At 42.8% G+C, this 17688-nt stretch overlaps 1 protein-coding gene across 1 annotated transcript in view; it reads left to right on the top strand.

Annotated features, from left to right (window-relative positions):
- Positions 1-8371, top strand: part of LOC144478313 (uncharacterized) — a 17074-nt gene extending 8703 nt beyond the window's left edge. The window contains exons 3-4 of the mRNA XM_078196081.1: positions 6117-6812; positions 7419-8371. Coding sequence (XP_078052207.1) covers positions 6117-6812; positions 7419-8213 — 1491 coding nt within the window. The 3' untranslated portion in view covers positions 8214-8371. The remainder of the gene's footprint in view (positions 1-6116; positions 6813-7418) is intronic.
- Positions 8372-17688: the final 9317 nt, after the last annotated feature.

Here is a 17688-nt window from a genome sequence, read left to right as displayed (position 1 = left end):
TAATAGTAATTATATATATTAGAAATGATATAATAGTAATTATATATATTAGAAATGATATAATAGTAATTATATATTATAGAAATGATATAATAGTTATTATATATATTAGAAATGATATAATAGTAGTTATATATATTAGAAATGATATAATAGTAATTATATATTATAGAAATGATATAATAGTAATTATATATATTAGAAATGATATAATAGTAATTATATGTATTAGAAATAATATAACATTTCGCGGCGGATTTTCCTAGTCGCCGTAATGTGACGCTACCCTGAAGTGGATAACCCCTAAGGAAATAGCTGAATATAGGGGTTGTCAGGTTGTCGTTATACCGACGGACAGTCGACAGTTGTGATCGAGCAGTCGAGCGATCAACACGTGTGGTCGCAGTCATATTATCCTAAATATTCAATGCAGAATTGTAAATCACGTAATCGAAGGATAAAATGCCGCGTACGTATAAATTGCGAATAAAATTTTAATTACGCGTTATAATTTTTGCTTCGACGATCGACGTGGAAACACGGTGTCCGACACTTTCTACAGTGTTTTCTTGAAATATAAAACCCTACAAAATAGACTGCACGGTTTTGAATAAATCAATATGCAGTGGACGCCGGTGAAAACGAGGTTGCGGACAGATGGTTACAATAAATCATACCGGGTCTAGAAATAGTAGCGAAAAGGCAAAACTAGGTAATGGTGTCTTGTTCGGTTTCCAATATCCCCGGGAAAACGACTAGCACAATAGAATGTTTGCCTCTTAACCATGCAGAGACCGGGGGGTACATAATTTATCCGAGAGCGCAGTCTCTCTCTCTCTCTCTCTCTCCCCCTCTCTCTTTCTCTTTCGTCCTTTCGATATTGAAATTCAGGAAAACGTTTCGCAATAATTTTAATTAAAATAGCAAGACTATTTGTTGCAACACAGCAAAATCGCCGTTCCTCTCTATGACAAATATACTTGTCGCGCGCGCGCGCGCGCGCGTAGTTGCAGAGTTAATAAAACGTTAATGCCGCAGATAAAGGAAGGGATCGGCTCGGCCAACTATGGAACAACCCGGCGAGGTCAGAGAGTCCAATCCGAGCGACGTTCAATGAATAAAATTATCGGCGGGAAGATTTACTGAAAGGAATAGATAGTTTAGGTTCGAATGACTGAGGACGACTATTCGCGTTGAGAAATATATAACCGGGATGCATTTGATATACAACACCGTCGTCGAACGCGGAGCCGGACTTTATCGGCGAGAATGCGTCTCTACGCGCGCGCGCGCGCGCAATGAAAATCTCTTCTTGTGGCAGGAAATTCGACGGAATCTTTTAGTGGCACTTGATTAGCTTGGATGATAAAATGCTTACCTAGAAAGCTGCCTGTGTTCAGTCACATCGTACGTCACCGGGAAGGATTTATATTAATTAATGGCAATTTGACACGCATAGCTGAGCGAAGTTGATACTCTGCGAATAATATTGCTGTATCGGTAGAGAGGATTCTGCATCGATTGACCGATTTTCCGAGGGGACGTCAAATTGCTCCAGCTACCAGGTGATCTGGTTTCTAAATTAATTTCGAGACTCGATAAAATTAATATCGAGACTCGATAAAATTAATATCGGTCGATCATTGTTTTTCTCTGACGAATGTCTTCCTAAGATCCAAAGGAAAGAAAACGATCCGGCAAAACGTTGAAATAGCAAAAAGGATCCCTGACCTCGAGTACGGTCCGCTCGGCAGGCGAATGTTCTATTTCGTCGATCGCGTTGCAAAGCGACCAGAAACTTGCCGGGTCATCGAGAAATCGACGAGGAATCCCTTTCGCTCGGCGACAGATGCAACAGTCATCGGAAACATAAAGATCCCGGGGCGGCTCTTAATCGATGGAAAAACGTTGTGGCCTAACAAATAGAGCAGAACAGGTCGTAAACTGGTCGGGAAGACTGCGTCGCTTATTTCGAACGAACGTGGAGCAACAACAGGAAGTGGAACTTCTGCCGGCCACCGATGAACAATTGCCGTCGCGCCAGAATTCGATTAATCATCCCGTGTTAATCGAACCGTGGACAACCAGGGAAATAATCGCGGCTCCTATTCATAGGGTTATCTATCCCGTTCGTGTGTCTCTACCATTGACTAGCGCGTCCCGCGGATCATTAGATCTGCCATTTAGATCGACAATGCCGATTTGGCATCGGTGCTCTTATCGATCGACGCATCGGGCATGAAACGGCGTACGCCACTTATTTAGAAAATAGTATAGCGGATCGACTGTGTTTGTTTCCGAATGGAAAGAGATCTCTGCCGAAGAGCCCGGCAGGTAGGACCCACTTCGTCGACCTTTCACCACGAATGAAAGCACGAACAGCGGAATCGGACAATCTGTTTATAGTCTTCTTTTCTCTTCTTTTGTCGCGGAACCGTGTACTCGATGCGTCGCTCCAGGCGCAAACAAAAGGTTTTTTTTATTCGATAAAAGATAGGATTCCAAGTCGAGAGTTTGCAATTAACCTTTGGCACTTGGAGAATAATTTATTCTGATTTTCATATAATAAATAAACATATCTAATGCTTCAAAAATAATTTTTACCTTCCTAATTTTAGCTTCCTAGTTTTGGTTTCACTGATTTATTGATTTTTAAATTGTGGGAATTTTTTGTAATTAAAATTCGCCATTTGTTACCGTGTCGTCAGCAGTTCTGTTATGTTCTCTGAGAGGAGAGGATATTCGGAAAGGTGGAAAATCATTGTTCGAATGTTACCACGTGCCCGTATCTCTTGTGAAAACACGAAAAAGCATGCTCGAGAAGTAAAAGCAGGATTTTTATGTAACAGGAAGCGAGCTCTTCTTTACGATACAATGTCCGCGCGGCAGGAGAAAGTATTTAGGCATACGCGCATTCGCGCGTCGCCGATTACACGCTGACTAATTAAATCCGAACGAATTCGCGATTTATTCGTAAACATTGAATTCTATCACAATTTTCCAGCTACTTGGAACGATCTGAAAAAAAGAAGTCTGGAATAATCGGGCGAACGCGACCGCATTCTTTCGCGTTCAACCTGCCAGATGGACGTTTCTCGGATCGTAGGTTGTCGGGTAAAAAACCCAGGGAAATAATAATAATAAATTACAGGGCAGGAAGAAATCAGTGCACGGTGCCTCGGTTCTGCAGACTCATTTAGCGCACCGGATTAATTCGATGCCGCCAGGTGATAAGACGGCTGCCATCAGCTGCTTATGGTCAGGCGATGTCCTTCTGATTAATGAAACTATCAGTTACACGTTGTTCGTGTCTCGTTCGTTTCTTTCATTTTTTTTTCGGCCGCGCCGTGGAGCACCACGGTCTTTCCCTTCTTTAAAGCGTCGCGACGTGCGTCTCCTTTCTTTTCTGCTTGCTGCAATGGGCGTATTCAATCTCTCTTTCTCTCTCTCTCTCTCTTCTTTTTTCCAGCGAATCATCGTTTCGATCCAGCGCCGAGAGGTGCTACCAGCTGGCGCCTGCCAGCTGCGCGAATCTCGGCTTCACCGTACAACTTCACTGTACACGGTTACACGCGCAATCACGGGAGGCAGCGGCGCGTTTTCTCTTTCGACACGTGCATCCACGATATGCTCCAGATTTTTGCCCGATCGCTTTACGACCTTGCGCAACCCCAACCATGTGTCTTCCACCGGACCCATCCTACTCCGGGCCCGGCGAGGTCGGTCGTGATTCGAGGATTGCGCACCTGTTCCGATCCTGTTCGAATGCTCAATTACCCGGCCACCGTCAAAAATAACTTTCTATGCGCTCAATCCCGTCCCCGCTGCTGCTCTGCTGCTGCTGCTCGCGCGGACTCAGCCTGCAGAATGCACCCCGACGCAGTTCCCTGTAGATCGAAGCCAATAGAATTTTTTACTAGGTTTTCACGCTCTTCTTTTTTTAACAGAGTTTAGAACAATATAAATCTGTTCGGTAGAAAATTTTATTGCATGCGGTGATGCTAAATAATAATAATAATAATAATAATAAAGTGCTTATTTATTTTATTGTTGTACGTCGAGATCCTGTGACAGTAATAGTTTGTTGCAAAGGTAACAAATAACTTGAATTTGCGTGCTAAAAAATGTTAAAACGTTAGTACAGTTAGCCTATAATGACAGAAATGTTTACGGTCGGTAAACTGTTCATTTCTAATTGACTCCCGCGATTGATGGTGGTAATTTCAACTACGCGCGTACATATTCATGGAGCAATTACAGCATGGTAGTTGCAGCGGAGTAATGACTCCTGCCGAATGTGTTACGATTTAAAAACGCAGGAAAAACGATTTTCCTCGTGCACGCTTTTTCTCCAAGAAGAATTTGATTCGCAAAAGATCTCTCGAAGCGCAAACATCAAATATTCGCGCGCGTAAAATGACGAACGATCTACGTCGACTCGCGTGCATCCTATCGATTCAACATATCCCAACGATGCTCCGCTAATTAATAACGCGAGCTCGCTCTTGTCATTCGACCGAGTCTATAACGAAGCTATCCCGGGAATATTAGCGAGATTCCGCGCCGCGGGAGTCACGAATCTTTGAAATTCTCACGTTTATTCGTCTAACTAGCGTTCGACCAATTATCCCGGCACGCGTTTAACATTCGAAGCTCGGGCACCGCGCAGACAAGCCGGCCTGTTTCTGGCACGAGATCGCGGATGGATAATATGAAGTAACCGGCAAAACAGATTATAACCATCGGACGAATAGTTCGCGAAATTCATGACCAGCATTTTCTAAAATAATAAAAATTCGTCGCTGCAAAATATACGTTGCCGACTGCTCGTTTTCCTCAATTAAAAGATAACAAGGTTGAACTCTATAAACCAGTTCCACGATGATCTTGTTGCAAACGATATTGGTACGGATATATATATATATAAATATACATTTATATGTAGATTATACAGCTATAGTTGTATGTACAACTATTAGCTGATGGTCGAATATGCTGAAATTAATAACGCCGATAAACAAATGGTTAACGACATGGTTACTTCGACAGAAGTAGGTTCACGGTTGCATCGTTACCGAGCATTCGTGTACCTCGCGATTTTACGATCGCGGAAATACTGAAAACCTGCGGCTAATCGCGCATGCGAGCGCTTTTTTTACAAGCCAACGCGAAATTGATGCCGACAAGAACGGCCGGCCTGATGGGCGATCCGTAGATTAGATTGCGAGATCGTTCGCGTAATTCGGTGCATCGTATTCGGTTTTAAGCAGGCAGATCTGCGTTCGAAATTATACCGGATCGTCTTGATGTGGTTACATCGAAATATGCGATTTAATTACACCGCGATTTAATTCTCGCTGCGCGCAATAACCGTGAATCAGTTTATGGTTCGCGGTGCTCGCGGTGTTTCGTTTTACGGTCGAACGGGTCACCGAAAGTTATGGTTCCAGTGATTGATTCAATTTCGAGCCGATTAGTGCGTGGGATGCGAAGTAACAGTACTTAGTTGCGATACGGGAAATAGTGGCGAGAAAACTTTAGATAAAATCGGCTTCGAAGCTTATAAATCGCGGGAAAACGTGAAAATGATAAGACCAGTCCCGGTTATTATTATTATCTCTACTATGTATCGTCGTCTGATTGGAAAATGTTTTCTTGGACTATTAGTTAAACTATTTATGGACCATAGTTGACACGAATCTTATTCGATCGTATAAAATTTTGTCTCGATATAATAGAAAATGTCTGACGTTATAGTGATTGAGTGCAAGGGGTTAATTGAGATGTGATCGGACCTAATAGTTGCTCGACATATGTGATGTATGTTTTTCATATGAGCATGCAACAAGAAATTCATCAACGTGTTTTTCCAATTCTTAGATAAGAAATCACTGAATAAGAAATTACTGAATTCTTAAATGGGTAGTGATTGAATTGGTTATTATTGAATGGTAATTATTGAATAGTAATTATTGTATAGTAATTATTGAATTGCAACAACTGAATGGCTAATCATAGAAAATAAAATGATTAAATTGGTCCATTGTTACTCTGACTTCGCCCAGCACTGAACGTATCAACTTTGCCGTAACTTTGTTATTGTAACTTTGTTGCAGGAGTCCGGAGAGAATCAGCGTCTGCCAGAGGTGCAGCAACCGGTAGTCCCCTGCGGTCCTCACCTGCCGTTCTCGAAGAGCCCGGCGCCCACAGTACATTACTACGGCGTCGAGGCTCCCGCCAGCAGAGAGATACAGTACAGCCTTGGTCCAAGATTACTGGAGGCGAATTCAGCGCCAGCAACGAGACACCGAGAATTCTATTCGCCTCAAATCCCATTTCCGACCGTGGAACCAGTTCCGTCCATAGTAAACGATGTTCCTACGAACGAGACGATCTTGCAATCCCAGAATAACGTCGTATCGACGACGACGACGACGACGACTAGCAGGCCTCCATTGATCAGCAACGAGAACGTTCAGCCGGCTATCAACAAGACGACCGGCTACTATTGTCATCAAACCCTGCCGCATCCGACGCAAAAGCCAGAAATCTCGCATCCGGTTAGCAGACTGTGCGATACGATCGAGACCAACGATAAGATCGATCGTTTCGCGAGCGTGGAGGCCGAGAGGTCGGAGAGGCCGCCGAAGGACGATAAACTCGCGGAAAGGGTTATTAGGAATAGTGATAACAACAACAACGATGCTATCGTCGGCAACGATGTTCCGCAACGTGGGAGGCCGGCAGCGAGCCAGGAGAGCCACAGATGCGATCAGTGCGGGAAGACTTTCGTTACCAGAGCCTCTCTCAAGGTATGCAACCTGATTGTTTGACTTTTCTTCCTTAAAAGGTTTCGCGGTTTTCGCCTTTCTTCCATTCCGGAAAAATTCAACGAATTACTGTATCTTTGCTCACTTAATACCTTGTCCATAACTGTGAAAATGTTAAACATGCTGCTTGCAGACGGAGTTTAATATCGTATTTATTCCGTAGGTCTTAACCATTTTATGCATTTCGGTTTTTGACAGTCTGCTTTTCATTTATATACTTTGATCATTAGTTTCGAATTAATAATATAGGTTTCAGAATTCACAGCACAGATAAGATATAGGTAGAACATTGTTCCATTCGGTTGCTCTCCTCTCGCCGTTCTTCAGTTTATTTCTTCTCCAATTTATTTCCCATTCCTCGGTTCTTCGACCATCTTCTTATCATCGTCTCTTCCAATTTCCTGCGAGGATCGCGAAAAGATCTGCTTGCCGCGAATGCGGGATCGTGTATACACAGAATCGTCCCCCGTGAAAGTTCAACCTAAAAGATCGACCGTTTCACGAGCGGACAGATGCCGAGGGGATCGAGCACGGCGGTCGATCAATCACCGTAGTCCCAAGACGATTCCCCGCGTGGGTCTGTTTCAGGTGCACGTCAGGACGCACTCCGGCGAGAAGCCGTTCCGCTGCGCGGACTGCGGCAAGCAGTTCTCCCAGCTGCGAAACTACAAGTACCACCGTAGCGTCCACGAGGGCACCAGGGAGTTCGCGGCCACCTGCCCGGAATGCGGCAAGTACTTCAACGACCGCGGCTACCTAAGCTCGCACATGAAGATCCACCGTAACCGGAAGGAGTACGGTTGCGCGGAATGCGGGAAAAGCTTCAACCAGCGGGTCGCGTACAACATGCACGTCCGGATCCACACCGGCGTGAAGCCGCACCAGTGCGAGCAGTGCGGCAAGGCTTTCTCGCGGAAAATGTTGCTGAAGCAACACCTGAGAACCCATTCCGGGGAACGGCCGTACCAGTGCCAGGTCTGCCAGAAGGCATTCGCGGACAGGTCGAACATGACTCTGCACACCAGGCTCCATTCCGGATTGAAGCCGTATCAGTGCACGCTCTGCACGAAAGCTTTCACCAAGAAGCACCACCTGAAGACCCACCTGAACTACCACACCGGCACCAAGCCGTACTCCTGTCCCAATTGCGGCCTGAGGTTCTCCCAGAGCAGCAACATGAGGACCCACTACAAGAAGTGCACGGTGAACAATCCCGCGGAGGCGAAGGAGCAGGCGGAAGGCGTCGCAGCGGAGTCGAAAGTCGGCCAGGTTAGAGCGCTGTCGAGGACACCCGCGGACACCTTGACGCCGCCGAATTCGGACCAGGAGCTCAGCATACTGACGCCGATATCGAAGAATCCGTTGGAAGCTAGCGGGAGTTAGTGATATTCGGGTAATCTGATGGTGTCGAGTACGTATTCCTTGTTGCATTCTGATGAAAGATAACGGGACCAGGTCCTGGGAGCCTGGCAGACCCGTGTCTACTTCGTGGTGAGGATACAGCGAGCCTGTATAAACCCAACTGTAAACGGAAGCCTTCGGTATCGGGACCATCTTTGGGGAAACGGACTCGTAGGCAGCTACTTGCTTTTCGCGGTACAGAAATCGAGGTTCTGTTCGCGGACTATTCGAACCGTCAGCGTCGGCCAGCTATTTTGTTTCCCCGCGAGGGAGCAATTATTTCCTCAACGGGAGAAAGCAGCTGATTTAGCGACCCACTGAATCGCGTTGAGATTACCGATTGTGAACGAAGGGGATTTCGAATTGTCCAACCTCGCAGGCTACTTTGATACAGGTTCTTGCCTGCGAAGCAGCAATTAGAACCTGTTTGCTAGCGTCCAAGAAGGCCGTCGCAAGAGGAAAGCGGCAATGGATCTGCAATTCAAACAAAAGTACTAATAATAGTCGAATTGACCGAAGGTGTACCTAGGTTGCTGAGCAGATTGTTATCGGGGATGCTTCGACAATAATTGTCTTAATAGAATTCGAACGCTTCCCATAGCTGGACGAATCGGAGGCCGTTTTGCTGGTCAGGTAACGTAACGCTCTCTCGTCTCGAGGAACTCGATCGCCGGGTCGCCGGCAGAGACTCAATATTTGTGATGCAACGAGTCACGTAACCGACTAAGAATCAGGGAAATGTGGATTCGCGCGTTCTGCGTATTCTCTTATCAGTCGGCGATCTTAGCCTATGATCTACGTATGTTCATCTTCGCAAAAAGACCAGACGTTCGCCTAGTATACTAAGGAAAGTCCGCTTGAACAAATCTATGACGGGGCTCGCGGCAAGAAACAGATGATTTGCAATCTTCGATTAGAGTGTTTGCATCGAACCTCTCAGGTTGCGATTTTGCGCCTCTCAGCGCTGCAATGTGTGACGGACAGCGATGTTCTCTATGCAAGCGCCTTGAAATCAGGTTTCCGATGATTAATAATGTTTCTTAAGGACGCGTGCAAGGTGTCGCAAAAATGTCTGATGATCTGGAAGGAGGGAAAGAGTTTCTTAGATCATTTGAAGCAACTTTTTCTTTAGCGAAAATGTTCTATTTAGAAGCTTTATTTAAAAGGTTCGCGCGAAGCTGAGCTCGCCTCTCATTGGCCATTGTTTCTCGCGACTAACTCGTTCATATTGTGAGCAAATTTTGGGACGCCCTGTATGCTTTAACTTATATCGCTTCTGAATAAAATAATCAAAATTTAATAATAAGCAAAATTTCATGAAATTCAAACGAATTGATTCTATATTTATTCTGTAATTGCTGCACCTCAAAGGAGCGCGTCTGGTAACTTAACGAGCGAGGAGGTACGTAGGAGGATTAAACAAAGCACGGACTCGTAGCATAATGAGCAAGAGCTCATTAAAGATGGACTCTCGAAACCGTTCGATGCTCTCTACGCTAACGTGATTGATCGACGGAAAGTACTTTAGATTCGTCTAAGAATGGCTTTCGTAATCAAAGATGACGACGACTGGACTGTGAATTTTGTGCACTTGCAACAAATAACCGAGCACGTCGAATAGAAAATTGTTAAATAAACTAGAGAACGTTGTCGCAATATTTTTAGCTCGTTACGACTACCAAAAGAAAAGAAGACATTCTCGTGTCAATTATATATATCATATATAACAGTTAACTGAGACGATTTACATTTTGCACAAAGATCCGCAGTCTAACAATGACAAGTGCCGATTAGGATCGCGAGTCATCCAAGTAGCCATAATCTGTTTTAATGCCTGCGGCGTCGTTGTTAAGCAAGTATTGTGCCTTGTTTCGAAAACGGTGACATCTCTACGACTTCTAGAGGAATAGAAGTACATACGCCTGTAAAATGTACGCGAACAATATTTATTATTAATAGAACGATCGTAAAAGTTCGCTGTGCCAGTTGGAGCGTCGAGTTGCGATCCGATGAAGCAGATCGCTGCGAACCTGAACTCTCGTGTACAGTGATTAAAGGGACATTGTTCCATGACCATGGTGAGCGGTGCGCGTAACCAACATGCTGCGGACATAGGCGTAGTTATACATTTTTACAATCAAATTTAGGGGACATAAACGTACGATAGAACCACTCTCGGAGATATTTATTGCATCGCTCTTTCGAGATAAAGAAAGAAGCGAAGTTGTAATTATAATGATTAAAGTAAAATTTCATCGAAGCATTGCGATCCATTTCCCGGAAGAAAAAAAACCTGAAGTAGAACCATGACAGCCATATAGCCGTCTAATCTCGTTCGTTCTAGTTGTGTCATATGTAAGAGAGTTACGCCTCTTCCGAGAAATCGATTACAATAGCGAGATACATAAAACGACAGCGGAATGTAACGAGTGTTGCTGTCGTCGACGAAGATCGCGTTTTATTTATTATATTTTTATAAGTTACGATAACAGGAGATCCCACGAGCGATTGCCATAATTCGAGACGTCACTGTACATAACGCGTGATCTCGTTTATCGACGGGGACCATTTACCGATAACAATTTTGTATTCCCGTTCGCAATAAAAAAGACCGCCCCGATTCCCTTTTTTCTATTTACCCGCCACCGTGTGCCACCACTCGTCTTCTGTTTCACCCGAACGTACACGAACTGTATCATTTCTGTACAGCGGAGGCGCGAAGTGAAATAAAACGGAGGGCGTTAATTGAACAGCATCGAATTGTGTTAATACCGATTAGATTGCACGCGTTCCGCGTCGACGTTACTCTCGCTTCCTGTCATCAATCTTCATCCGGCCGCGGGAGTCGTCATCAGTCATATCGTCTCGCGGACTCGATACATAATCGGCCGTGTAAATTCGTGAATATCTCTTCTTTCGTCTTTCTGTCTTTTCTTCTTTTTTACGGTAAACGCTCGCTAATGCAATAATACGGCGTGACGAAATAAATCGAGAAACGAACCGATGGGACCATTAAACTTTTCCGACAGCGCGGACGTAACGAGAGTATCGTATTCGCGCGAAACATATAGTCGATTAAGGGTAAACGCGCGCGGATCGTCGGACATCTTGCAATCAAACAAGCAATCAGCTTCGTAACAAGTGGTCACAAAAATCGATTCACAATCGACACGTGCAATTATCTATTATTAAATTATTCTATTAATCTTAATCGATCTAAATTAGATCGAATATTTCTCCATTTATTCGAATAAATTATTGGACTAGAAGCTCTGAAATAGAAATTGTTGACTGAATGCAGGTATGTAAGGTTTTACTATAATTTATTATAAAATCTCAGTCACCCTTGCGACGATTTATAACTTATTAAATTTATAATCACTGAATCATTGAAACGAAACTGTCCATCGTTGGTAGAATTAAAAAATTTACTGCTAATTAATACTTTGACGTTAATAGCGATTTAAGCCTATTTCGAAACGATACGAGCGATTCGTCGGACAATAACGAGATCGGCGATAATTCACGAGAGATCCTAATCTCTCCTCGCGTTTCCGCAACCGTGTTGAATTATCGTACGCGTCTCTCAGGTTCATCTGGTCGGTGTGTTACGAAACAGTTAGAGGAAACGTTCGACCTAGGGTCAGCCGCGCATCACGATCATCAAGGATAAGAAGCGGCGGCTGCGGTAATAAAAATCTAATGAATCCACTCTCTAATTACGGTTATAATTAGAATGACTGGCGTGCTACCGCGAAGACTCTGCAGTGTATCCGTTCGGCGAATGTTCCGTTGAAAACTATATTCACGATAATGTCTACAGAGATGACTACAATGGCTAGATGCATAATTCCTGTCCACGCACGAGTGTCCAAGGCACTCGACAGTTTCGAACGGTCGACAATGTGGCAAATTATCGAGGACAGAACGACGGTCGATACGCGAAGCGTTTCATTGGTCTCTGCCCGATGGAGCGCCTCTTCTTGCACGAGAGAGAGAGACAGAGAAGAGAGATTGTATCGCGGGAAGAGCGAGCGCTGTTCGTTCACGAGGAGAACGCACGCGGCAGCTAGAACGGCAACGGCAGCAACAGGCAGCAGCGGCAGGTCCAGGGTAATGGCGCGCGAAGTGTGTACAAGTGTACACAGAGAGGGGAATCGCCGCGTTAATAGAGGGAACCGCGTATACACACCGGGGGCCCCCCCGGTGTTTGTCGAAAGCTCCGTTAAACGTTCCGGAAGGCACAAACGAGCGGCTACTTAATTCTGATTTGTGGACCCGATCGAGGCTGTGCCCCCTTCGTCGCATAGATATCCGTGTCTTCTTCGTTCGCGAGCGGGGGCAAACGAACGCGTCCGTTTCTTCTTCGCGGTGGATTTTCAGGCCGCGGTTTCGTGGAAGCGTTTCCTACGGGACACGGGGAACCACTCGAACCCAACGGGGACAACATTGAATTAATAAGTAGGCGAGCACGCGGCGGGAGAGTATGAAATTCCCTCGACGGTGTTCCTTTATGTGTGCGCGCGCGAGCGCGCGGATTGATTTACGGGTCGTATTTAACGCGGGCTCGCTACTATTGCCGCGGCGGTGAAATTTGTAACGAGCCGCTGAATATCACCGGTCCTCTCCCTCCCGTAGATCTTGTTCCCATTTTTTCCACTTAGAGGCGACGCATCGTGAATAATCGCCGTGGTAATTGCGAAGAGTTTCCCCTCTTTTCGAATATTCCGTAAGCAATCGTCAGAGCAGAATAGCAAAATACAGTTTATTTTATTTGCGATGCGAATATTTGGGAGGATAGTATTACGGTGTCCCATAACATCCTTCCTTTTTTAATACGAAATTAACAGACGATATTTCTTGTTTAAGGTCACCTTATTTTATTATATATAAACCGTTCTGCTCTAGGTCGATTTTCATTGGAACAAGCGCATTCTCGATGCATATTTCCATATCAAATCCATGTCTCGTATCTTGACTCTTCAACCCCTTGCACTATAGTGCAAGTATATATTATATACTATAGTAACGAGTCAGACTCGTGATAAAAATTCCACGCAGGATCTATCAAAAATAAATATTACTAATTTCTTCTAAATCGAAATTGAATCCTTCTGTTATTAACCCTTTGCACTCGAAGCCATTTCAACCGTGAGTCTAAAATAATATTTTTGACTTGTAGAATTGACTCGAGCCTCGCTTTTAACAATATTTTAAATCTAAACTTTCTTAGTATATAAATTATTTTGAACAATAAAAAGGTGCCTAGAGCGCAAAGGGTTAAAGTCTAGAAACGGAAGTAAATAAAGGTAACACAAAAGACAAGAATTATCCAATTATCCGACCCCGTTAAGAACAATATTAAGAACAAATAACAGCTAATCAACGCAACGTAAAATGAGTCGTATTGCAACGGGTTAAAAAAGGATTTACACTGTAATAGACCCTAATATATTGTAACAGACAATCCCAACCATTGCCAATTAGAAATTAAAGGGTTAACGCAGTCCACCGTTGCAGAAAACGAGTTTCCTACTTTCATTAGCGGTAGCAGACGAAAGATAAATGCGTGGCGCAATTTTTCCCCTCTTTCTAAATATTCCGCTCATAAATAACTATCTGTCAGCGCTGAATACGTTTTACCTGCAACGCGTTGTTTCACGGAAATCAATCTTGGTTGAACGCAGATTTACTAGTTTCACACGTTAACTGTCTAACTTGATATATATACAGTATATAGTAGCAGAGGATTCGGTCATTATCGCCAATTACGAATTCAGAGGGAAATCTGGTTCATTATGTAAAAAATGATTTCCTCAGAGATAATTGCAGGTGTGATTTTGCAAAGAGTAATGAATGTTCCCTTGTGATAATATCTGATTCCAATCACACGATTCGACTTTCATAATAAATTGAACCTGCTTAGAAAAATTAATAATTAATGCAGGGTTCGAGTCTAACAGAGGAATATTAAACATATAAATATTTGCGATAAACGTCTGGAAGGAATCGCAAATATAATTGGAAATAGGAAAGCATCGAGAGACGAGGTTAAAGAATTCGCGATAGTGACGTTGACATGTTAGACGATGATGACTTAATTCGTCGTTTCTGTTTAACTGTACATTCGACGAACCCTCGTTTGCTTAGCTGTACATTTTCTAAGACGAATTTCAACATCGCGTGCATCATCGTAGCCGCGAAACGGTTCCTTCCGAATAAGTACGGCTTCCAATAACGAAAAACTGTGTGGCTCCGTAAAGTGGCTGAACAAGTATTAGGCATACACAGTTAGAGCCTAACTTCCAAATAGTACCCGCATATTCCAGCTTGCCGAGCGCAAACGTTAGATACACGGGGCCCATCGCGAGCCAACATTTGTCGAGCACACAAAAACGCGCGTGAGTTTCTTGCTCGAGAAAATAACCAATATTTGACTTGGGGAACACTCGAAGGTCGGACATGTCGACGTCGGGGACTCTCCTGCTGCCGTGTAAAAGAATCGCCAGGTGGAAATACTAATGATTTCCAAATAAGTTTCGTCATGAAAATACGTTGTTCGTATGTTACAGAAAATTATACGATTCTTGTTCTTTTAATCCTAAATAAATGAAATTATTTTTGAAGATTTTATTTATTAAAATCTTGATTTTATTAAAATCTCTATTTTACTAAAATCTCTATTATATTAAAATTTCTATTATATTAAAATCTCTATTATATTAAAATTTCTATTATATTAAAATTTCTATTATATTAAAATTTCTATTATATTAAAATTTCTATTTTACTAAAATCATTAGAATGCACTCTTCAATGTGCAAAGACCAAAATGGCGCCGCCAAAGATCAACTTGAATAAAATGGATAAAACTGGTGGTACTCCGAAGAGTCCAAGTCTGACGAGTGAACCGCACGAGGAAGTATTTACAAGCTTAACCCCTTGAACCAAGAACGACCGGTTAATTCGTCTTTCGCGTACGCTATCGCCTTTCAGAAAGTTGTCCACTTTATGCGATTATATCTCGCTGTTGCACGATGTTCTCTTCGCTTCTTCGGGGTTGGCGGTATTGAAACCCAACACGGTTACGAAGTTGCGCTTAAAATGAAGTTAGTACTACGGTCGTTGGAACGGATTCGAACATTTAATCCGCATGCGCAGATATTCATTACAGTAATAATGTACTCGACGTATCGAATTCTGTGCACAATAATAATAATAATTTTCTTTATATTTCTATATTACAGTAGGACTCGTTGAAAGATGAATAATTTTTTTATATAATTTGTACATATTTCTATTTGTTATTTTTATTCATATTTCGCTATAAAATATGTTCATATTTTGCTCGGAAGCTGTACCATTGTTTTAGGCCTCGTTGATTTACATTATTTTAACTCTACAATTGAAATCCTTCGATTCGCATTAACCCCTTTGCGTAAAACGAGTCAGTTCTAAATTGAAATTAAATTGTATTTTTCTGTCTTATTAATTAATATAAATATATTAAAATATTACCACGAAACACACAGAAAACATAAACAATTTCTCGAAATATAATTTGTTTTTGCATTGCTGAGGATATTTCTATTTTCCATGGGAAGGATTCGATAACTGCAGAAAATTGTTTGAGATATACAGTGAAATAGGGTTGGCACCTTTAATTACGACAGTAAATTATGGGCTAAATTGCGCGTGGAACTTCGGAGCGTGGTTTCGAATCGGTTCACGAAAACGCGAACACGGGCGAAATTTCAATGGAGAGACGTCCGGACGTCGTGTCTCTCCCTTTCACCACTATCGTTCTATCGCTCGGCGAACTCGTAAGAAATTAATGATTCCCCGGCGCGGTTATTAGTCACCGCGCGCGATTCAGCTATATTTCCTGCTTCGGTTCTCTAAAATGTTCTATTCCCGGTTAATTGCCGATAGCGATAATACGCGCGGGAAAAAGTTTCTGGCCGTTGCGAAGCAATTAACGGGGATCGATGAGTCTTGCCGTTCTGGAAATCCGAGAAAGGCACACGGCTATAGAGTTTTACAAATATTATATAAAACGCGATCGACCGGGAGGGATTACCCAACGATTGTTCTGTAATTTCCTGTGTACGAAAAACAAGGATACTTTCATCGACGAAAGGCTCTTTCTCCAGTTTTGCATGATCTTTTGGCACGAAAATCTAACGCATTCGACGGTATCAAGGATGTTAAAAGAAATTAAATAATTAACATCGCAACCGCGTTGCGTACTCGATTAATTAATTAAAATTACCTAAAAAACTACTCGCTCGAGTGACAATTTAACTGAATTAATGAATTTTATATTACATCGTAAACGTAGAGGATTTAATAATTATATGCGATTAATTGCTTTAACTAGAAATGTTTTCATTGCTGGCAATAATTAAACGTTGAGACGCTATTAAATAACTAGTTGGACATAACTTCAGAGCACTTGAACCTTGCATAGGCTCTCTTTAATTAGCCCTTCGTATATGACAATCTACCCGCCCGTAAAAAATAATAATAATTGTTTAGTTCCTATTTTACCTCGACGACGCTGACAGTATTAATTTCTGTCTACGCGTCAGACCGAACTTAAATTCTTCTTTTCCAATTAATGACAGGCTCGATCGTTTGGAGAAAGAAACTTTCACGTAGCATTTTTCCCTTCTCTATTTTGATAGATCACTTTTTTCTCTTGATCTAATACCCGCTGACAGCTACTTAATATTCGAACACGTTGGACGACGTCGACGGTGGGAAAGGAGCGAAAGTTTTCGAGAGCAAGGATAACAGAATATTAGGTTGGCCGACGTCGAGCACTGTCGGAAGGCTGTCCCTGATTTTTCTGAAACAAAATTTGTATTAATAATTTCTGATTGAATTTTTAATGAATTTAATATAATATAGCTGTAAGGAATATAATTTGTGTCTAGCTGTAATGAATAGAATTTGTAGTGAATTTGATTCATTTGTAGCAGAATTTATTATAAGCGGAATTTATTTAATCTAGACTTATGTATCCAAAATTAATTAATCAACTAATACCCTTGCCATACTACTGCTGTCAACGAACAACCGATAGAATGAGATCAGCAAAAACGATAGATCTCACGTTCGAGAATCGAGTCTACGATCAAATCTCTCCCCTAATTGCTAAAACGTTGGCAATGTCAAAATTCTGGGTTAAGACCACTTCGCGTCTGTCTCTTCCTGATCCGACATCGCTTCTCGATCCGCCTAAAACGCCGAACATAATCACACGGTTCGAGAGCGAATGCTAATGCCGCTTCGGAGAGATTGAAATCGGGATAGTTCAGTAATGAACTTAACGTTTATTGTCTCGCCACGCGATGGTCGCGCGGCTGGACGAAGTGAATGGCTAATTTAGCGCGGTTCGATGTCTGTGAAAAAGAGTAACTCGACTCTGTTCGGCTGTCGGAGCGTCAGGCTT

Source organism: Augochlora pura, chromosome 2, assembly GCF_028453695.1.
Source record: "Augochlora pura isolate Apur16 chromosome 2, APUR_v2.2.1, whole genome shotgun sequence".
NCBI lineage: Eukaryota > Metazoa > Arthropoda > Insecta > Hymenoptera > Halictidae > Augochlora > Augochlora pura.
The sequence above is the reverse complement of the archived record's forward strand: the minus strand, read 5'-3'. Positions and strand labels throughout refer to the sequence as shown.